The sequence below is a fragment of the Bos mutus genome, chromosome 5 (assembly GCF_027580195.1).
Source record: "Bos mutus isolate GX-2022 chromosome 5, NWIPB_WYAK_1.1, whole genome shotgun sequence".
Classification (NCBI taxonomy): Eukaryota; Metazoa; Chordata; class Mammalia; order Artiodactyla; family Bovidae; genus Bos; species Bos mutus.
In genome coordinates this window covers 6,535,238-6,557,525 of record NC_091621.1, presented here as the reverse complement: position 1 = coordinate 6,557,525, position 22,288 = coordinate 6,535,238, and the positions used below count along the sequence as shown (strand labels likewise).

At 40.8% G+C, this 22,288-nt stretch overlaps 1 protein-coding gene and 1 non-coding gene across 7 annotated transcripts; one reads left to right on the top strand and one right to left on the bottom strand.

Moving 5' to 3' along the window:
- Positions 1–570: 570 nt before the first annotated feature.
- Positions 571–18,957, bottom strand: NFYB (nuclear transcription factor Y subunit beta). 6 transcript variants are annotated; one of them, XM_070370240.1, is made up of 9 exons: positions 18,806–18,957; positions 16,125–16,211; positions 10,465–10,685; positions 8,035–8,128; positions 5,866–5,996; positions 3,696–3,893; positions 2,390–2,471; positions 1,619–1,698; positions 571–1,020 (listed from the first exon to the last, which is right to left on the bottom strand). In XM_070370240.1, exons 3-9 carry the CDS (start codon positions 10,564–10,566, stop codon positions 988–990), a joined length of 720 nt encoding a protein of 239 aa, XP_070226341.1. In that variant the 5' UTR covers positions 10,567–10,685; positions 16,125–16,211; positions 18,806–18,957; the 3' UTR covers positions 571–987. The 6 variants fall into 6 exon arrangements, with proteins under 6 accessions (XP_070226341.1, XP_070226340.1, XP_070226342.1 ...); XM_070370239.1 differs by lacking the exon at positions 18,806–18,957 and adding an exon at positions 17,638–17,948; XM_070370241.1 differs by lacking the exon at positions 10,465–10,685 and having other exon boundaries at positions 18,806–18,956.
- On the top strand, positions 9,195–9,267 carry TRNAE-UUC (transfer RNA glutamic acid (anticodon UUC)). Its single transcript has one exon. It is a non-coding gene; the product is annotated as a tRNA-Glu (tRNA).
- Positions 18,958–22,288: the final 3,331 nt, after the last annotated feature.

The window sequence follows — 22,288 nt, the reverse complement described above, 5'->3', positions numbered from 1 at the left end:
CATGCAAAAAAGGTCTGTACACACACAATGATGTCTGACATTTCCTGGTTCCCATAGTATATTAGGAAACTTGACATTTCAATTAAAAAGGTAAAATGAGGACATTTACCATCAGACTAAAATTCCTCTTCTGGAAGAGGGTATTATGTAGTATTTGAAGATATGCTTTGGAAAAATCATACACAAAATGAAAGGGGCACCATTTCTAGAGCACTAGGACTACAATAAACTTATGAATTCCAACACTCATAATAATATAACTCGAAAACAAATCTTGTCTTAACAAAAGCTCCAATAAACTAAAACTATCTTAACAGGCACAAGGAACAGTGTAAACACTGTTAACGGGCACCAAGTTGAATAGGGCAGACAATAGTTGCTTCTGCATTCACACTTAATCTCTCACTTACATTAAAAAAAAATGGTACTGTTTAAGCTATGAATGTTTTACAAAAAAAGTTAATTTTTAATAAATATGGCAAATGCTAAAAAGCTAGCTAGGTTATCATGCAAGATATTATATAACCAAGACAAACTCAAATTTATAATAAAGGCAACTTGCATTCAAAATGAACTCTACCCTTATATTTTATTAAAAGGGCAAACATCATGAATTAACCCAGCTGCTTACTTGAATTACAAAAGTAACATGATTCAATATGAAAATAAGAAACTGTCTACAAATCTCTGACAGTAATAAATTGCAATATACAATGCATACAGGAGTCATACAGAGCAACAAACTCTCGTACAAAACAAAAATATTTTAATACCTTTAAAATCCAAATTTTTCTTTAAAATCATTCATGAAAAAGATTCTCAAGTCAGAATTAACACCTCAATTAGTCAAGCATTGGGAAGCTACATTACAGCTATTTAATATACAAAGAGACATCTTTTCACCAGTCAGTTCCTTCTAATGTCTCTGTTCCAGAATCTGTATACAGACTTGTTTTTCCATACTCTCCGTTCCATCATTTCTTCAGATCATGAAAACTGAATTTGCTGAACACCAGAAATCTAAGATTTGAAAATTTAAATTGAGCATAATTAAAGAAAATAGTTTAAAAGTAGCATGTATACTATAACATTCAAAGAATAAAAACAGAAGGCAATGAAACATAAGACTAGTTCCCATCCCAAATCTCCATTCTTTCTACCTAAGGGAGCTACTTCAATAATCTCTTGTATATCTTTATAGAAATCTGTGTGAATACACTCATTCCCTCAATATCCACGGCAGACTGGTTCCAGAATGTCCTGTGGATGTCAAAATGCACAGATGCTCAAGTCCTTTAGTCAGCTTTCAGTATCCATGGGTTCCGCACCTGCAAATTCCATCTGCGGATTCAACCAACGACAGATTGGAGACGGCATATGATCCACAGCTGGTTGAATCCATGGTGTGGAACCCGTGGATATGAAGGACAGACTAAATGAACATCTGTGTACATATCTGTAACTGTAAAAGAATACTATACACAGTTATATATTTTGAGAAAATGGTTTTTAACAACCCTCTTTATCCAGTTCTTAATAATTATGTTGATGTTAACTGTGATTTAAAAAAAAAATGAATATAATTTAAGTAATTTAAAATACAAAAAAAGTATAGTACCTGTTGATATGATGTTGTGTAAACCATAACATTTTGTTGCTGACCATCTGCAGTTATTAAGCCAGCTGGTAACTGGTTAGCTAAAAGACAAACAAACAAATGCTAAAGTAGGCAAAGAAGTGCATCTGCTTTCTTGACCTGAATCTTAAGGCTGGGTGATTTTCCATTTAAAAAAAGTTTCCCCAAAAGCACATTTTTTCCTATAGCATTTTTTCAGTTTTCTGAAGTGTACTAACTGCTCATGTGCATAAAAGATGGATTAAGTTTCTGATTCATAAATACACCTAAACTCTAGGCTTAGGCTTGGCTGAGAACAACACTTATATAACTAAGCAGTATGTATTTTAAATATGAGAAATATATAATATATACATATAAATTTTACATGAGAAATATAGTCACCATAGACCTTTTATTTCACCAATGCCTAACGTCTCAATTTTTAAGAAACCTTCAGTTCAAATTTATTTAAATCGCAAGATTTAATATTGTAAACAATTCTCAATATTCCTATCTCATGAATCTTAAATAAAAAATTAGGGACTATGGAAATCAGAACTATTGGTAAAAGATTATAATCTCTGCATAATTAAAATGTACACACTTATCTCTCACAGACTTCAAATATAAGGGCATGAACTAGTAAGAACTATTCAAAATAGTGCTATGTCAAAACACACAGTGCTAATATTCCAAAAGTTCCACTAAAGACATATCCTGTTAATCACTGCCAACAATTTAGTTGCATAAATGTATCATAACACTGCTTACTAAATGCCTCATCTGTAAGCTCTTCGCTTAGTCCGTCTGTAGCTGTGACTGCTCCACCAATTCCTTTCTCTCCTTTCATAGCCTGGGGAAGAAAATGAAACAGTAATCACTTGTACTCAAAACAACAGCAGCAACAAAAACCTACTTCCTAAATAAGAATGCTTACTTAGTTCACAGAATTAGAAGCTTCTATTATTATAAAACTATTAACACTTCTGGTTAATAACATATGGAGAGGTCCTTCAAAATGCTAACTGCTATATATGCAGTAGTCATCACAAGACAGTGTTAGTAATGACCTAGAAAATCTAAAATATTTATGAGTAAAAAGTTATTCTAATTCGACACTACGTCAAAAGGAAAAGTCCAATTACAGATGAAGTAGTCTGCAAAATATACTCAGCTTGCAAATCTACTACAAGTGATCCCAATATCATTTAACTATATACACATCTCTTGGCCAACTGGGCAGCACTGAGGCAGACAGCTGGGAGTTTAAAATTCCTAAATCAGAATTACAGTTTGGATCAAAGACCACTTAAGTGTCTGTCCACTCTCAGGTTCTAATGATCTAATGATGCTGAAGATCTGGAAAAGTTCTGTAAAGAATTAACATATTCTCTTCCTACTCCAGTCATTTTGTACAGATATCACAAAGTTAATGGGATTCTAACACTAAAGACATTAAGAAAATATTTTGAGAGTAGTATGAATCTGACACCCAAGTTGGAGTGTAGAATTTAAAAATATGCTGATCTCAATTCATTTGCACAAATTCATACCATAGGCAAAGTAAAACCAAACATGAGATATAGAAAAATTTAATTAATATAAGAAAATGATATAGTTGTAGTTCCCTATCTTTTTATCTAAACGGCCCCAAGCTCTGAGATACTACCTCTTTAAAATTAGTAACAATAACAGCATGTGGTATTAATGACATTATTGACCATTCAGTATGTGCCAGGCCAAGGGTTGTACATGGATTGTTTTACTTTGTCTTAAGTCCTATTATTAGCCTCACTTTACAGACCAGGAAACCAAGGCCTAAAGTACTTAAATAGTCTGCCCAGGGTCATGGAGTTCAGCATCCAGGTGGTGTAAATCCAGAGTCCATGCTCTTTTAGTCATTACATAACTATGCTGCCATTAATAATAAACAAAGGGAAAAAGAAAGGACTTACTATGTAAGTTCAATAATATAAGTGATTACATACTTCTGAGAAATGATTCACATGTTTAAAAAGTTAAAGGGAATAGTGTACCTTAATTTTCTTAAAAGCATAATGGGAGACACTTTACTTACCTCTCTGAACTTTTGAAGGTATAATTTCAGAGGTTCTACATAACTGTCGAAGCCTAAGGTGGACATGGCAAAAAGAATATCTTCTCCATTGATTGTCTTCCGTTTCTCTTGATGGCATCTTTCACTTGCTTCAGATGTTATAAAGCTGATGAACTCGCTTACACATTCTTGAACACATTCTTTGGCATCTTTTGCAATCTGAGGAGAAAAATCAAAGGTAAATCTGCAGGGCATATAATCACCACTTTCCTAACAACCTGCAAAAATAAAAGGCTATTCAGAAGAATATAAATTTCAGTTAATGACTGTTAACCTTTAATCTTTAAAAATATCTGCTAGTAACACTGAATAATGCATGCTATCAAAATTCGAACCCCCAGAGTGAGACTGAAAACTCAAATACAAGGAGAGAGGCTTTGACAGCTATTCACAGAAAACAGAATTTAGGTACAAAAGCAACCACTAGATGACTCTATTACCCAATAAAGATGAAAATTCTTACTAACCAAATGCTCAAGAAAATCAATCCTGTTATGTCTGGAGTGTACTGTGGGCTAGACTCAAGTCCTGCTTCTCTGCCGTGGCATTTCCACCAGTGAGGACACCAGAAAGTTTTTAAAAACAAAATAAGTTTGTGTAAGGCTTACAAGGGAGTGAAATAATGACATCTAGTGACATTTTTATTAATAAAGACACGAAGTGTCAGGAATAGGTTTTGAGTTTATGAAAAAGCCTACCAAAAGAAGCACACACCTGTCATCTCATTATAAAAACAATTCTTCACTAAGCGATCTAGGGTTTCAAAGTGAAACTGTAATAGAGTAAACCATGCAATTCCAAAGTCACATCTAACAGCAATAACCAAATCCTTCCTGAAACACACTTTCACCTCCATGCCTATTTTACATCCTGGAGAAAAATAACAAAGAGTTACTGCATAAATGCAGTCAAGCAAGATAATATAATGTGAGCTGTATACAGGACTTTAGATTTTCTAGCAGCTACGCTAAAAAAAAAAAAAAAAAGAAAAGATGAAATTAATTTTAATATATTTTGTTTAACCAAATAAACCCAAAATATTACCATTTAAACATAGAATCCTTTTAAAAGTTGAAGTATACGTCAATAAAAAACATTTTAAAAATTGAGGTATCTTTATTCTTTTTTTCATACTATGCCTTCAAAATCTGGGGTATGTTTTATATTTACATCACATCTCAAGTCAGACCAGCCAACATTTCAAGTGCTCAGTAACCACAGGTGGCTGTGGCCACAGTACCTGTGGCGCGGGCCTGCTTAGGTAGCAGTCAGTAGCAGCTGTGCTTCTTTCCCCTTAACACAGGAGGACCACTCAAATTGCAACATCTAACAATATAATTTAATAATATACTTCCTTGTAAGCCTTATTACTTTCCTAAGTATTTTCTAAGCTACAATAAAATGAGAGAAAGCTTATTATGCAATGTAAAACAATATAAAAAGTGTGGACTTCAGTTCAGACCAAGTGATAAGCAGAATGACAATAAGTTTTTAAAGCTGTTATAGGTTAACTATTTATATGGGTGTTTCTCTATGAGACAAAACAACTTAGAAATATCGTGCCAAGGACTTCCCTGGTGGTCCAGTGGTTCAGACTCTAGGCTTCTATCATAGGGGATACAGGTTCAAACCCTGGTGGGGAACTAAGATCTCACATGCCATGCATGGGGCATGGCCAAAAATAAATAAAAATTTTTAAAAATCATGCCAGCTGAAATTTAAATGTATATTAACATTTACAATTATAGACAGAGTTTCCAGATATATAGACTTGGGGGGAATATCCATTAGTCCAACATGATCCAATTTTGATGCAACATTTTAGAAGTTACAACTTCACAGACCCCAAACCTGATAGTTCTAACAATGTACCTATTTTTAAAATGATTCTTAATTCTGTTTTATCTGCTTCCAGCAAGTGGGGGAGGGGGAGCTTGGGGGATATAAGAAAACTGAAATTGGAACACTGCTCAGTAACCAAGTGTGTACCACTGAACTAAGTATTCTGCTGAAAGGCTGAATGACTGAAATCAATAGCTAACTACATTCATGAACTGTGTTCATGTAGTTTGACCTTCCCCCTCTTCACCCCTGAAAAATAAAACCTAGTTAAATTTCTCCTCTGCATTACCTTTCCCGTTTGAGGTATGGCGTTTTTCATTATCCTTGCAACATTTGCAATTGGAAGGTATATATCTTGTTCTCTAAAACTTTCTTTTGAACCGTTTGTGTCTTCATGATCATTCATGCTGTCCTCAGTATCTAAAGGAAAATAACAGGTTTATAGGTTCTCATAATTTTTACTTCAAGACAGAGAAGACTACCCTGAAACAACCTAGGATACATTCTGATTCATCTCCTAATTATTTTTCAGGATTAAAATGGCAGGTCTTTACACAAGTTTCCCACAGCCATACTGAATAAATATCCTCATTAATTTCAAACCCACTGCCTAGAATACTTTTATCCTCAACTCTGCCTATTAACCCTCCAAAAAGCTCAAATACGTCTCTACTGCACCTTCAGAAGCGATCTCTCTCACAAAATATCACATGTGCTTCTTTGTCTCTTCTCTAACACATTCTGTAATTCTTATTTCTCATTCTCCTCTTAGCTTTTGGCTGAGGCCCAGTATCAGCTTTATGTTCTTCCATTTGGTAAAGCAGCTTCAACAGAGGAGGTTGTTGAACAAATAAATATTTGTTACATAACTTAGCTATAAAACATAAGAGACTGATCTATGGCTCCATGCATATAGCTAAGAGGATGTATTAAGAGGATGTATGTTTATCCAAAGCCAAGTTTATATAGGACAGAAAAACTGGACGTGAATATTACTGACCCAATTGGATTATTACTAAGGTAGTAATAGTTTCTGAACAAAGCTATAGCGGTAATATAATCTTCTTACAAAAAGTAAATTTTCAAATTATACAGATGTAGATATAACTGAAGTGTTCACAGTACAAGTATCCTTTTATGATTAAATGCAGTATCCTGAAAGTAAACTTCCCATTCTTTTATATATGTTACATAAGAAAGGTACTTGATTCAATTTTAAAATGATGTTATCAAAATTAACTTGTTTGAATTGTTTAAAAATGAAGTAAATAATCAATCACCCACCGTCAACTACCTTCATCTTAGTATTTTTTAATTCTACTCATCAGAATGCCACAAAAGCAAATTATTTCTAACAGGCCAACATAATGCTGCCATTCTAATACACAGTTAATACTTAATATTGAATAAAAAATAAAACTACATATGCTCATAAGTACTGGAAATATAATAGCTAGCACCCACCCACTAAAGAACTAGTTTACTCTATCAATTGAATAAGAATTTTTCATATACAATCATTCAGAAAACGAAGATCATGGCATCTGGTCCCATCACTTCATGGGAAATAGATGGGGAAACAGTGGAAACAGTGTCAGACTGTATTATTTTGGGCTCCAAAATCCCCGCAGATGGTGATTGCAGCCATGAAATTAAAAGACGCTTCCTCCTTGGAAGGAAAGTTATGACCAACCTAGATAGCATATTCAAAAGCAGAGACATTACTTTGCCAACAAAGGTTCGTCTAGTCAAGGCTATGGTTTTTCCAGTGGTCATGTATGGATGTGAGAGTTGGACTGTGAAGAAAGCTGAGCGCAGAATTGATGCTTTTGAACTGTGGTGTTGGAGAAGACTCTTTGAGAGTCCCTTGGACTGCAAGCAGATCCAACCAGTCCATTCTAAAGGAGATCGGTCCTGGGTATTCTTTGGAAGGACTGATGCTAAAGCTCAAACTCCAGTACTTTGGCCACCTCATGCGAAGAGTTGACTCATTGGAAAAGACTCTGATGCTGGGAGGGATTAGGGACAGGAGGAGAAGGGGATGACAGAGGATGAGATGGCTGGATGGCATTGCTGACTCGATGGACATGAGTCTGGGTGAACTCCAGGAGTTGGTGATGGACAGGGAGGCCTGGCGTGCTGCAGTTCATGGGGTCGCAAAGAGTTGGACACCACTGAGCGACTGAACTGAAGTAGGGAATCAGTAACAAATTAAAGAAACTGTACTAGCTTTAAAAAAGCATACTATTACAGAATTCTTTTCTAAAACCCATCATTCTTTTGAAAACTATTTCTAATAAAAATAAGCAAGTACACCTTTTAGACGAACACTGAACTGTGACAAAAGATTTCAAATTTTCCTGTAAAGACAAAAGTAACCTAGAACATCACATCAATAAAATTTCCACTTTCTCATTTTTCCTACTTGTGAATGTGTTTCTAATTGTGGCTTTCTTACCATCATGAGGCTGTATAACATAATGACTCCCTCCAATATAGTCTGCAGAAATCCCTAGTTGAGAAGCATCTGTGGTAGAACTGTCACCATCCATCTACAAGAAAAAAAAGCTTTTCAATAATCTTCAATAAAATTTATCTAAAAAACTACATAATAGATTCAGTGCTCATAAACTGTTATAGGATGAGTCAATTTTACATAGCTTTAAGCTATGGAATGTTTACTAAAAGAAACATTTACTAAAGTGTTTACTAAAGAAAACATTTCCACTTCTTGTTTTGGAAACCTTTTAATCATATGCCAACGATTCTCCTACCTACACTCCATTAAGTGATAAGCCTACAGGGAAATAAATCTAAAACACACGTCTTTCTTTTCAATTGCATAATCCTCAAATACCGTATAGGCAAGCGTGACTTACAACCTAATTTATCCCTGGAATAACAAGAAGAGCCAAAATCAGCTTGTCAGTGAGTCACCTGGAAGTCACCTATATCCAGCATGTGCAGATCTCCTGCTAAAGCCAGGTGTATTCCTACACGAGCATTTTTTTTGCTCTTGCTGCAGACTTTCTTTGCTATCTCAGAAGTTCTACAGAGACAATGTCCTGGTTCAAACTATTGTTTGGTATAAGAAACATGGATTTCTTGCACAGTTCTGTACCCAAGCAGCCCAAAAGTATACCCACATTTTGAACAAGCTCATCCCCTGGAACTGAAAGGTTCATTTTCACTCCTCCCTACCCCCTACTCCCAGACTTTTGACTTATACAGAAAAAAAGAAAAGGAGGGGTCAGGGAGATTGGAGATCTGCATATTAAAATATGAAAGTGTTATGCTGCTACTGCTGCTGCCAAGTCGTTTCAGTCGTGTCCGACTCTGTGCGACCCCATAGACGGCAGCCCACCAGGCCCCACCGTCCCTGGGATTCTCCAGGCAAGAATACTGGAGTGGGTTGCCATTTCCTTCTCCAGTGCATGAAAGTGAAAAGTGAAAGTGAAGTCGCTCAGTCGTGTCCGACTCTTAGTGACCCCATGGACTGCAGCCTACCAGGCTCCTCCGTCCATGGGATTTTCCAGGCAAGAGTACTGGAGTGGGGTGCCTGTATAACCACAGACAAAAATGAGTGTTAAAATGAGTATTTTAAAAGAACCCTGGGAGTCCCTTGGTGGTCTAGTGGTTAGGATTTGGCACTTTCACTGCTATGGCCCTGGTTCAATCCCTGGTCAGGGAACTGAGATTCCTCAAGCCACGCAGTGTGGCAAAATAAAAATAAAAGAACCCTGCTTATTTATATGTATGGCTTAGTCCCTTTGCTGTTCACCTGAAACTATCACAACATTGTTGACTGGCCACATCCCAGTACAAAATAAAAAGTTCAAACAAAACAAAATAAGAACCCTGCTTAATTTTGCTCAGAAGTAAAAGAAGGAGAATCTGGAAGGAAGAAAAACTAAAACCATAAGTCCTGAACTGTCTCCATTCCAACATGGCAAATCCTGGAAGTCTTTCTGCTTTGCAAATACTATTGAAAACAATAAGGGATTGGCTATTTGTGGGTAGAAATTTTTTGAATGTGTTATCTGAATAAAAAATATAGCAAAATTAAATCTAATTTATATATGTTTTTCAAGGAGACACCTAATCCAAAATGTTTATCAAGGTTCATGACCTAGCACAAACTTGAGGTTATTAACTGCAATATTTGAGTCCTTATGCAATACCTCTTTTCCATCTCTGTTGGATTTTTATCTATTAAATAATACTAAAATACCAAGCTAGTTTCCAAGTATTCAACAACATGGCATTTGATGCATCTGTTGAGGGGCAGAGCAAAGAATTCACCTACTTTTAATAATTTGTAGAAGTACAGGGTACCTATTTATGATGCTTCTTAGTGCCCTCTAAGAGGAGGTAAACGATAGTCAGTGAGCTTGGATTTAGACTCTCACTGATCCCTAAAAACAAGCATCCTTACCAGTTAAATGTATTTCTATACAAAATGGAAATAATAATTTCACCTTCCCCACCTTAAACAGCTAATATATGCATGAAATATTACCCAATTATAAAACACTATTTTGATCCTAAAATGCTAAAAAGATACTAGGAGAATAGCCTTTAATAGATATGATGATGGATTTACTACCCATGAAAAAGTTCAATTAGGATAGCTGTGAATTGACTGGTTTTTACAATGCCCTAGGGAAGATTAAGGTACCAGAGACAGGATCAAAGTGGTTGTTTAAGTGTGTACAACTGGAAACAAATCCAGTTTGTTTTTTTAGGAAGGTGGGGGGGGATGAAGCAGTAACAAATCTTTTGCTAAATCAATGTCTACAAGATAGCCTGGGTTTTTAATTAGCTTTTGAGCAAGACTGTTGAAATAACCATGGTCTAAGGCAATGGCACCCCACTCCAGTACTCTTGCCTGGAAAATCCCATGGACGGAGGAGCCTGGTGGTCTGCAGTCCATGGGGTCTCGAAGAGTCGGACACAACTGAGCGACTTCACTTTCACTTTTCACTTGCATGCATTGGAGAAGGAAATGGCAACCCACTCCAGTGTTCTTGCCCGGAGAATCCCAGGGACGGGGGAGCCTGGTAGGCTGCTGTCTATGGGGTCGCACAGAGCCGGACACGACTGAAGCAACTTAGCAAGAGATTAATTAATTTATAAATACAATGTAAAAAAGTATTAAAGGCAAAAAGTTTAAGTCACATTATCTTGTCCTGAACTGGAATTAGCAGCAAGATCATCACCAGAATTAATAGCATTAGCTTCTAAACCTCAGTCTTCCAAAAAATATTTCTACAAGTATTTCATAGAGTTGTCGGAATTAAAAAAAGAACAGAAACCTACTAAGGATGGACTTTGGCACACAGTGTACTTAGGAGACATCACGTCTCGCCATCCCTCCTTTGAAGATGAGCCACACATCATCCGCTTAGTTGTGTGTGTCTTTGGTTCTGCAAGCCTTAGCTTTTCTGTCATTTCACCACTCCTGTCTTCCTCTCCTCTATTTTTCTACCATTAAAATCCTGCCTGATACTTTAATCCCAGTGTTCATCCATCTTCCTGAATCTGATTTACCCTATTCTGTAAGCCAGAAATTAGTGTTCGCATCTTTGAATCCCCAAGGCTCTTACCATTCCACATATTAGCCTCATCTTTGATGCCTATAATATGCTAGCTATTCTCTTATTTATATGTATAAAAAATGAGGGGGGTAACTTGCTAGATACATCCCAAAGGTTTTTTCTAGTTCTAAAACTTCCTACTAAAATTTCAAAATAGTTTGTAGAGCATAAGTAAGCCAGTGAACAAATATTTACCAAGTAAGCACCTAGTATTTATCAGGTCTGTACCATGTGCTGATGACCTAACAGGTCAACAACAAAGACAAGGTCTCTGTCCTGTCTTGTAGAGAAGACAAATATTACGTAAACTGGGGGCAAGGAGAAGGGGTGGGGAGTGCAGCCCATTAACATTTCCAAGGCACAGGCTTTGGAATCAGATCATCTGATTTGAATTCCCTGCTAATAACTGGCAAGTGGGATGAGCATAGTACAATAAGAGTACTCAGTAAATGTTATATATAGCTATTAAATAATTATAAATCATTAACTAATTGCTAGTGCCCAATGCTGAGGAAAACAAAGATGTTTTATGATACACTTTTGGAGCTGACTCCATAAGGGACCTCAATCAAGGAAGGGCATCTTAAGAAGATGACATTTACACTGAGACTGAAAGGTGAACAGCAATCAGGCAAACAAAGATAGGACAAGAATGTTCCAGGCAAAGGAAACTGAGACACAGTACTGGTGGCCTGGAATGAGCTAAGTAGAGGCTAGGTCAAGCAGTGCCTTGTGGACAAGAGTAAATCAAATTAGAGTTTTAACAGAAGAATGCCAGCCCGATTTCTTTTTAAAAAGATCACTCTGGTTACAGTCCCGTGTAGACAATGAACTGGAAGGAAAGCAAGAATGGGGTCAGAAGACCAGTAAGAACCATATGCTGTGTTTAGGGCAAGAGTTCAGGCCAGATGACGAACTTTCCCAGTATTGACAGGAAACAGCACTGGAGAGCAGAAGCAGAGACTACAAAGCTTTTTCGTTGGTAAACTCAGCAGACTTGGTGGCTGACTAAGAGCTAGAGCAAAAACCAAGGATAACGCTGGGATTCTTACAGCTGGGGAGACAGATGGCTTTCCCTGGAGAATGCAAAAGCAAGGGGAGTGGAGTGCTGGGTGATGAAGGGAGCCCAGCTGAAGCTGGTGACCAGGCATGTCTAGTGGAACCAATAGGTCCAGCTGTGATACTTACAAGCTTGATAAGAACAGAGAAGCTAAAGTGGTGGATTCCATCCAGACAGCAAACAGGAAAGAACACAAGGGATACTGATAAGAATGATCAATCATTAGATCCAAGGGAAATGAGAAATCCCAACAAGGAGTTAAATCCCATTAAATTAACTATCCTAAAATCACTAGATCCAAGGGAAATGAGAAATCCCAACAAGGAGTTAAATCCCATTAAATTAACTATCCTAAAATCATTAGATCCAAGGGAAATAAGAAATCCCAACAAGGAGTTAAATCCCATTAAATTAACTATCCTAAGTATTTAGTTGAACTGATAATATTGTTCTCTAAAATATTAAGTGCAATAAATGGTCAGCTGATTAAGTAGTAAATTTTATTCTGTAATTTTTTGATGGGGCAGTATTTTAACTACACTAATAATCTGTTGATCAAATTGCCAACATCCGCTGGATCATGGAAAAAGGAAAAGAGTTCCAGAAAAAACATCTATTTCTGCTTTAATGACTATGCCAAAGCCTTTGACTGTGTGGATCACAATAAACTGTGGAAAATTCTGAAAGAGATGGGAATACCAGACCACCTGACCTGAAACCTATATGCAGCTCAGGAAGCAACAGTTAGCACTGGACATGGAACAGCAGACTGGTTCCAAAAAGGAAAAGGAGTACATCAAGGCTGTATATTGTCACCCTGCTTATTTAACTTCTATGCAGAGAAACACTGCATTATGAGAAACGCTGGGCTGGAAGAAGCACAAGCTGGAATCAAGATTGCCAGGAGAAATATCAATAACCTCAGATACGCAGATGACACCACCCTTATGGCAGAAAGTGAAGAGGAACTCAAAAGCCTCTTGATGAAAGTGAAAGAGGAGAGTGAAAAAGTTGGCTTAAAGCTCAACATTCAGAAAACGAAGATCATGGCATCTGGTCCCATCACTTCATGGGAAATAGATGGGGAAACGGTGGAAACAGTGTCAGACTGTATTATTTTGGGCTCCAAAATCACTGCAGATGGTGATTGCAGCTATGAAATTAAAAGACGCTTACTCCTTGGAAGGAAAGTTATGACCAACCTAGACAGCATATTGAAAAGCAGAGACATTACTTTGCCAACAAAGGTTCATCTAGTCAAGGCTATGGTTTTTCCTGTGGTCAGGTATGGATGTGAGAGTTGGACTGTGAAGAAAGCTGAGTGCAGAAGAATTGATACTTTTGAATTGTGGTGTTGGAGAAGACTCCTGAGAGTCCCTTGGACTGCAAGGAGATCCAACCAGTCCATTCTAAAGATCGGTCCTGGGTGTTCTTTGGAAGGACTGATGCTAAAGCTGAAACTCCAGTACTTTGGCCACCTCATGTGAAGAGTTGACTCATTGGAAAAGACTGATGCTGGGAGAGATTGGGGGCAGGAGGAGAAGGGGACGACAGAGGATGAGATGGCTGGATGGCATCACTGACTCAATGGACATGAGTTTGGGTGAACTCGAGGAGTTGGTGATGGACAAGGAGGCCTGGCGTGCTGCAATTCATGGGGTCGCAAAGAGTCAGACATGACTGAGCGACTGAACTGAATAATTTGTTGCACAAAAGTGTAAATAGTGCTCTTTTTAATGTTTAACACTTACTGAACACTTTCTAAATATCTTATGCAATGTTCATGACCCAATGAAACACGTGAGAAAACAGAAGTTATATGAGGCTAATGACTTGCCAAAGGTGGCACCCTAAATGGGAGTAAGTCTGGAGTCTCATATGCCAAGTACTGTACAGTATTTGTTCTTGATGGGTTTTCAAATAGTCCTTAAGCCTATATCTTTAATTTGCCCCCTCTAAATTCTGAGTCTACTGACTGTATACTGAAAACATTCAAAGATGTTCCTCAAGCAAGGACAATATTAACTTTCCCATTTTCAAAATGAAGTTACTATGAAGCGAAGTACTGTATAAAAAGCACTTAGCAAAATGCATGATACAAAGTAAGAACTCAACAAATGTAACCTAGTATCATTACTGGCTCTTCAAATACAGTTCTCATCTTCTTCCCAGGCATAAGTGTTTTCTCTTTCACACAACCCCTTTCACTTGATCTCTGGATCAGTTCCTTATCTCTGTAGATAAGGAGTAACACAATGATTCCTCATCTCTGATACCAGCTTCTTCATTCTTCCTTAAACATTCTTAATCTCCCTCATTAAACACATTGAAGGACACAGACACCTACAACCTTAATTCTGTTACACATTCTGGTTCATTCTCACCCTGACAGTCCTTACACACCCTCTTCATTCCAACTGAAACTCCGTAACATGTGCGTTTCCATCCCAACAAGATAGTGAAACTGCTCACAAAAGTTGCCAGAGATTTTGCCTTCAACCTACTTGACCATTCTACTATTCTTTGTAGTGCTGGCTTCTGCTAATCCCACATTTATGCTTGGAATTCTCCTTCATTTCCAAAGCAGTATTCTTCCCCGCGCCCTCCCATCCCACTTAACTGTTAATTTTAACCAACAATCATTTTTTCTTTCTTCCCTTACTTTCTTAATAAACTCATTACATATCACTTCTATGCTCATAAATCCTGCATCTACAACCATATCGTGACTGCCACTCACGCAAGCCAGGCCTGTAAGATATGTTTGATTATCCTGCCACTGGAAACTTAAGATACTGGAAAATGAAATTCAACTTCCCCATCCCTTGCAGGGAGGCAGTGGAGGGGAGCTCCTTTTGAACTGTTCCATTAAGAACAATGCCATCTCTCTATTCCTCCAGGCTAATTATACAGTGTCATCGTAGGCTCTTCCATCTCCTCCAAGCTCTACCTAATCTGTGACCTCTTTTTAAATGTTTTCTGGATATGCCCTTCCTTTTCTCTTTCCACTGGACTACAATCCAACCTACTTGGGTACATAATGTTTTAAGACTAATGTCACTGAAACATTGCTTTTATAGCTCTTGAACCTATGATGGTTCTAAAAGTCTTCCATGTCAAATCCAAACCTAGTTTTCATGGCTTTACATGAGTGATTCCCTTCTTAAACCTAACTAAACTAAACCAGTTGAAAACTGATTTTCAACTCTCTTCAGGGCTAAAAAACCTTATTTATGGATCACCAGGTACAGTTCTTTTGTTTAATGAGTGAGGTAATCCTGTCTCAAGGAAGTTGTGACATGCCTCATGTCACAGACATAGTATCCCATTCAAAAGTAAGTATTCAGACAGGCCAAGTGGTATCTCTTCACTAGATTACCCTGTGAGATCCCCACCTGCACCATGCAGATCCACTTCCCTGCCACCAACAAAAGTCACTCAGCCCTGCCTTCAGGGTTCAACTTCTGGCGACAATGTCTACCTATCCAGCCCTACTCATCCTTCAAGGCTCAGTTCCAGCCCTACTAGTTCCTTCTGTGACATTCCCAGCTACCCAGCCCACCACACCTCTCTTTTCACTTGTGCTACCCTTAGAACCAGCATTTTCTGTTCCACACATAACTTGCCTCTAAATATTCAATTTGACTAAAGCCCTGCCAGCTAAACAGCCAGCCACCTGAGATGGGACAACTTTTAACCCTGCGGCCCAGAGGAAATACTTAATACATGCAGGTCACTGAGAAGAAGGAAGCAACAGGAATGGGGAGAGGTACTATCTGGGGAAAGGCACTCATTCTAGCAGGAATCTCCAGTATAAACCAGTTATAATTTTGTTTTCAGTTAATTACAGTTCAAATCTAATTAACAACCAGAATGATAAAACATACTTACTGTCATGAAATACGCGAGAACCGTGTTGTCAGTGGTACTCAAGAACACCTGCCTAAAAAAGGTGTCTAATCTCTGCCCAATTTCACCCTAGAAGATAAACATCTATTAGTAGTTTAAAAAAAAAAAGGTATAGCCCATAGGCTTTCTTCCTAGTAAAAGTTTTAAAGGCATGTATAATTTTACCTACTATTATTTAATGTAATATATGGCAATAAAATGATGCAAAATGCAAGCACCCAATAAATGTTTGTTAAATTGGAAGATATATTTTGGAAAACTTACAAAAAAGTTAATGCCATTGGGGAGAGATATTGCTTTTCCAACATATATTTAGTCATGTTCATCATAAATATTCATCACAACACACCAAATTATATAATATGCAAGAGACCAAAAAAAAAAAAAAAAAAATCACATCACGTATCTAAACTATTTAAAACACCAACACCCAGACTTATCAACTTAATTTTTTGCTGAGGGTTTTCTTTGTTAGGGTCCAAAAGCTCAAAGGGGGAGACAAATTTATCTCAGAATATATGCTTTTAAACATCCCATATTATAGTGAGAAGACGAATGTTGCCCAGAGAACAACAAAATCAATTAAAACCTTTATTTATCATTTTAAGGCACCACCATTTTGGACTAAAATTGCATTTGGAAAGCACTTCATTCTCACTGTAAGGCATAAATAGCTGAATTAACTGGCATCAACTACAACGTTACAATCTTTCTCATTTGCTTTTCCTTTTCTCAAGTAAAACAAGTAAATGGAGAATGAGGGGGACAAAAACACACCCTTTCAGTGTTAATTTTTAAAGGAATAAAAAATATGGATATGCATTCAAGCATGAAATCTAGTAAATAGCAGAAAAAATCGTAACCACTGAATTGAATTTTAAAATGCCATTACAAGGGTCTAGGCAGCAAGATTGGCTGGCACTGTCTACTCTGCTATAATCTTAAGAGCAATTTCTAATTTCTTTTCAGATAACGTCCTCTTTCTAACCTATAGTTGCCCGGAAAATTCCTTCCTTGTAGCTTTAAGTGTTATTTTTCAAAGGGAGTCTGGAGGAGGGTAGGGGGAGAATCTTCAGAACACTTAAAATGTAGGAGCTGTATATATTTATGTATTTTGCTCGGGGAGGGGGTGCACACCTCACTACAATCGCTCACCCAAATAGTTGAGTCAGTATATATTTAGACTTGGTACATTAAAAACACTATCACCGCATATGGTATATATTTTCTTAAAGGCAGGTTATGATATATGTGAAAGCTCAAGGGAATGCATACATCTGTTTAATGTTTAAAGAAATGCAAATTTGTATCCAAGAAAAGCAGCAGACTCTTCCTCCACCCTCCAGTCTCTGGCATCAAGACCCGAGTTTTGCATCAATGCAATCCCTAAATTAAACTACAGGAGCAGTGTGAGGAAGGAATAATTGCCTTTTGAGGTATTGGGATTAAACTTTTTATTTTACAAGTAAAATTCCTATTTGTTAATGCCACTTACATTGATCAGGTTACCTCATCACTTCACATTGTTGATTAGTTTCCATATCAGAGAGCGGAAACCATCCCGGCAATTCGTGGCACGAACCGTTGAGTCCACGCAGGTTAAGAGGGATGCTATTCTTTTTTTTTTTTTTTTCAAGTCTTACATTACCTAACCTTGCTTAAATCATCTCATTAAAGTACTCTAGGCAAGATTACGACTTGTGGGTGCCCCGTAATTCTTTGTTCTCGGAGACTACTACTCCTAAGGCCCGGCACATCCTCCCCGCCTCCCACCAAAGATTAAAACCTTAGCCCAATCCGGAAAGCTTCCTTCCCACCTTCGGGGCAAGTCCAGGGACCGCAAGCCGCCAGATGGCTGCATTCTTTACGCGTAAACCAGACTGCGGGGAAACGAAATCCACTCCTTCCTCCCGGGGACCTGGCTTCCTCCCCTACGAAGGTAAGCGGGCTGGCCCCGGCCCCCCGGCCCGCTCGGCCGACCTGTCAGTCCCGCCCGCGCCGCGCGGGCTTCCCTGGCGCGCATCCCCCCGACTCGCCCGGCCCAGGCCCGGGCCCGGGCCCGCGCCCAACGCCCGCCGCCTGCCCGCCGCGCGGCGCCCGGGGTGCCGGGGCAGCAGACAAAGCGGCCCGGCCCCGCCGTGCCCCCGCGGGCGGGCGGACAGGCGGAAATGGGGGCGTCCCCGGGAACCCCCGCGAGGGGGCCAGGCCCGGGGGTGGGGGCAGGATCCGGGCCGGGGGTCCCGGCCGCGTCCCCCGCCCCCACGGCCGGCACTCCGCACAAAATGGAGCCGGTCGGGACGCAGCCGAGAGCGGGCCCGACGGTGCCCCGGTGCTCCCTCCTCGGCTTCGGGCCCTGAGCTCGGCAGCGGCGAGCAAGAGGCGGCCTGGCCCGCGTCCCGCCGCTCCTCGGCCCGGCGCACAAAGAGCCGAGGAGCGGCCCCGCGCCCGCTCCCCGGCCGGGCCCGCAGCGGGACAGGCCTCGCAGGCGCCCGCCCGGCCCCGGCCCCGGCCCAGGCGGGAGGGCGGGTGGGCAGGAGGGAGGCGAGTGCCCCCGGCCGCGGCGGCGTTGGCGGCGGGGACGGCGCCGGGAGGAGACGGACATTTCATTCGAGCTAAAGTGGAGTCGGTTTAGGAGCGATCATTGGCCGAAGCGAGACACAAACCTCCAATGCAGCCCTGGTTGGCTCCCGTCTCCAATCGGCTGTTTGGTTGGACAGAAAATGGCTGCGAAGGAACCAGTCCCAGCGCGGAGCTCCGCTTCCAGGACTCGGCCTCCCCTCCCTCCGCCGCGGGCCGCTTCCCTCGGCACGACACCCTCCCTCCGCGCCTCCCGCGCGCCCTCCCGGCGCGGCCACGCCCCGGCCCCGGCCCCGCCTCCGACCCCGCCCCACGCGCCCGGTGGCCGAGGCTCCGCCAGCCTGCAGAACCGGCTGCAGGCTGCGGCGGGCCGGTCCTGCGGGGCTATCCTAGCCGTCCAGTGGCCTCCTAGTTCGGCTGGGGCTTCCAGGGACTAGGGCCCGAGTGAGCTGCTGCTGAGGTCTGTGCGGAGTTGCTTCCCGCGGTGTTTTCCCCAGGCTTTGGGAAGGGTGATTTCTTAGCCCGCCCTCTTTTTTCAATCCCCTCCCTCCCCCCACGTGGAAGCGTCTCACCAGCCTGAGTGCAGCTGCCTGCGCCTCGATTTTTAAGAAGGGTAAACCAAGGTTAGAAGCCTCGGGCCAGGGCGACACCCGAGCTACAGGGTGGATCTGTGCGGCGATTGCCTCCTGGTGCTGAAAGTACCTCGTGTTCGCCTTGTGTCGCTGTAAATGTTGCCACAAGCACAGCGGTCCTTCTCAGTCGACCACCGAGCTCCGGTGTTAGTTTTTCAGATTCCATCTAAAGATACAGTCCTCTCCTTCAGGTTTAACAAGTTGTCAGACTAGTGAGCCTTCACCCCAGCTTCAAATATTGCATATCCCTTAAAATATTGCGCATCCCTTAAAATATTGCAACACCAAAGTGTGGCTTTTCCCAACCAGATGACATTTGGACTGCAAGACTCCATGGCCCGTTCTTGCTTCGGTGCAAGCTCCCTCGCTGTCTTTCGCTGAGTGCAGTCTGGATCGGTCTTCCCTGGACCGTCAACATCACAGATGGGCGGCGAGCCAGACACCACTCGCTGCAAAGCGCGCAGGGTTTTTGCAACCAGAGCCGGGAATCGCGTTCCCTTTACTTCCACTAAACAAGTGGCTCCGTGCCACATTAAACTTTCCAGCTTTAATCATTTAAAAATATATAGCTATGTTTTATTTATAAAGCTCCTACTGTTGAGCTGCATATTTTCACATTTCTGGAGCAAATAAGAAAGCAAAAACAAATGAAAGACTCCAAATTATTCCAAGAGGAGTAAGTAAGCAATACCACCCTGGGATCAGACAGTCTGGCTTGAATTCCAACTCCCCCTCTTACTGGCATGTGACCCTAGCCAAATTTCTTTACCTCTGGGTAAGTACCGTAACTACCTCTGCAATAGGAGTAATAGTAGCCACTTCTTAGGATTGCTTGGAATTTACTTAAAGTAAATGCACATAGAAAGCCCTTAAAAAAAAAAAAAACTTGGCCCATTAACTTAAGATATTTGTATTACATGAATTTCAATCTCCATCAAACTTTTTATTTATTTTTAAAATTTTTATTTTTAATGTGGATGATTTTTAAAGTCTTGATTGAATTTGTTACAATATTCTTTCCGTTTTATGTTTGGGTTTTTGGCCCTGAGGCATGTGGGATCTTAGCTCCCCTACCAGGGATCAAAGCCACACCATTTGCATTGAAAGGCGAAGTCCCAACCAATAGACCACAATGGAAGTCGCCTCCATCAAACTGTTTTTAAACTGTTATTTGCTAAAAAGGAGTAAAGTTGGCCTATATTTTAACTCCTCCCTTTCTTTATGATTATCAATAGTTTTAGGAGTGAAATCATGTACTCAAAGGTAGAAAGTATAAAAAAGGAAGAATAGAACTGGAAGTATGATGAATCCACACACTGGATGATGACTCAAAAGATGCAAAGATGGCTGACTACTTTCCCTGAATTCCTATGGTATTATTTCAGTGCCACTGATCTAATCTACATACTTAATTCAGAGTCAACAGATTATCCAGCTCCTACTGTCCACAAGCACAGTGCTAGGAGTGTGGGGGCTACAAAGGTGAATAAAGCACTGTCTTTCCCCTGGGAGCTACCACGAGGAGACAGGAGACCCAGGCCACACCCCCTCTGCAGTTGAATGCCAGTTACCCAGCCTTGACAACCTGTGTTCTCTGTGCCTCTAAAACCTGTGTTCCAGAAGCCTCCAGTCAACATCCACCATGTTTCATGATCACACGGTGAAAGAGAGGGATGTGGATCACAATTTAATGCTTAGGAAAAGACCTTCTCTGGACTAATCTTGACTTTGTATTACAGGCCAAAGGACAGGTAATTTGACTTCGTTCCTTTTCTAGTCCATGAGCTTCCCTGGTGGCTCAGATGGTAAAGAATCTGCCTGCTATGAGGGAGACCTGGGTTCGATCCCTGGCTTGGGAAGATCCCCTGGAGGAGGGCATGGCAATCCACTCCAGTATTCTTGCCTGGAGAATCCACCTGAACAGAGAAGCCTGGTGGGCTACAGTCCATGGGGTCGCAAAGAGTCAGACATGACTGAGCGACTAAGGGTGCACATACTTTCCTAGTCTGTACACCACTGCTGCTGCTGCTGCGGCTAAGTCGCTTCAGTCGTGTCTGACTCTGTGCGACCCCATAGACGGCAGCCCATCAGGCTCCCCCATCCCTGGGATTCTCCAGGCAAGAACACTGGAGTGGGTTGCCATTTCCTTCTCCAATGCATGAAAGTGAAAAGTGAAAGTGAAGTCGCTCAGTCGTATCCGACTCTTAGCGACCCCACAGACAGCAGCCCACCAGGCTCCTCCGTCCATGGGATTTTCCAGGCAAGAGTACTGGAGTGGGGTGCCATTGCCTTCTCCGGATTTCCTCTCTACTCCCCCTCTAACTTTTATATCCTATTTTCCCCTTTGCTCACTCCACTTCCTTTTATCTTTATGGCAGGAACACTCCTGCCTCAGGACCTTTGCATTTGCTATTCCATCTGCCTAGCACATGCTGCCCTCTGATAACCACACAGCTCACTCTCTTACCTCCTGCCATTTCTTTGTGACACCAGCCTGTTCTCTTATCTAAAAACTGTAATACCAGGGGCCTTCCCTGGAGGTCCATTGTTTAAGACTCTGCACTTCCAATGCAAGAGGCATGCGTTTGATCCCAGGTCAGGGAACCAAGATCCCACATGCCCTGGGGATGCAGCTAAAATAAATAAATATTAAAAATGCAATTTCAGTTCCCTTCCCCCACTCTCTCTTAACTGCTTTATTGTTTTTTTTTCAGTAACACTTTATCACCTCCGACATGCTATTTATCGGTCAGTTGAGTTCAGTTCAGTCGTTCAGTCGTGTCCGACTCTTTACGACCCCATGAATCGCAGCACGACAGGCCTCCCTGTCCGCCACCAACTCCCGGAGTTCACACAGACTCACATCCATCAAGTCAGTGATGCCATCCAGCCATCTCATCCTCTGTCATCCCCTTCTCCTCTTGCCCCCAATCCCTC

What these genes read in the sequence shown, in the direction of transcription:
- NFYB (XM_070370240.1), bottom strand. Translation starts at nt 10,566, where the DNA reads ATGCAAGTGAAAAGTGAAAGTGAAGTCGCTCAGTTGTGTCCGACTCTT. An exon ending in CCATACCTCAAACGGGAAAG is followed by an intron (nt 3,894 to 5,865) that starts GTAATGCAGAGG and finishes TTTTCTCCTCAG; the next exon opens with ATTGCAAAAGATGCCAAAGA. An exon ending in ACACAACATCATATCAACAG is followed by an intron (nt 1,021 to 1,618) that starts GTACTATACTTT and finishes TTCAAATCTTAG; the next exon opens with ATTTCTGGTGTTCAGCAAAT.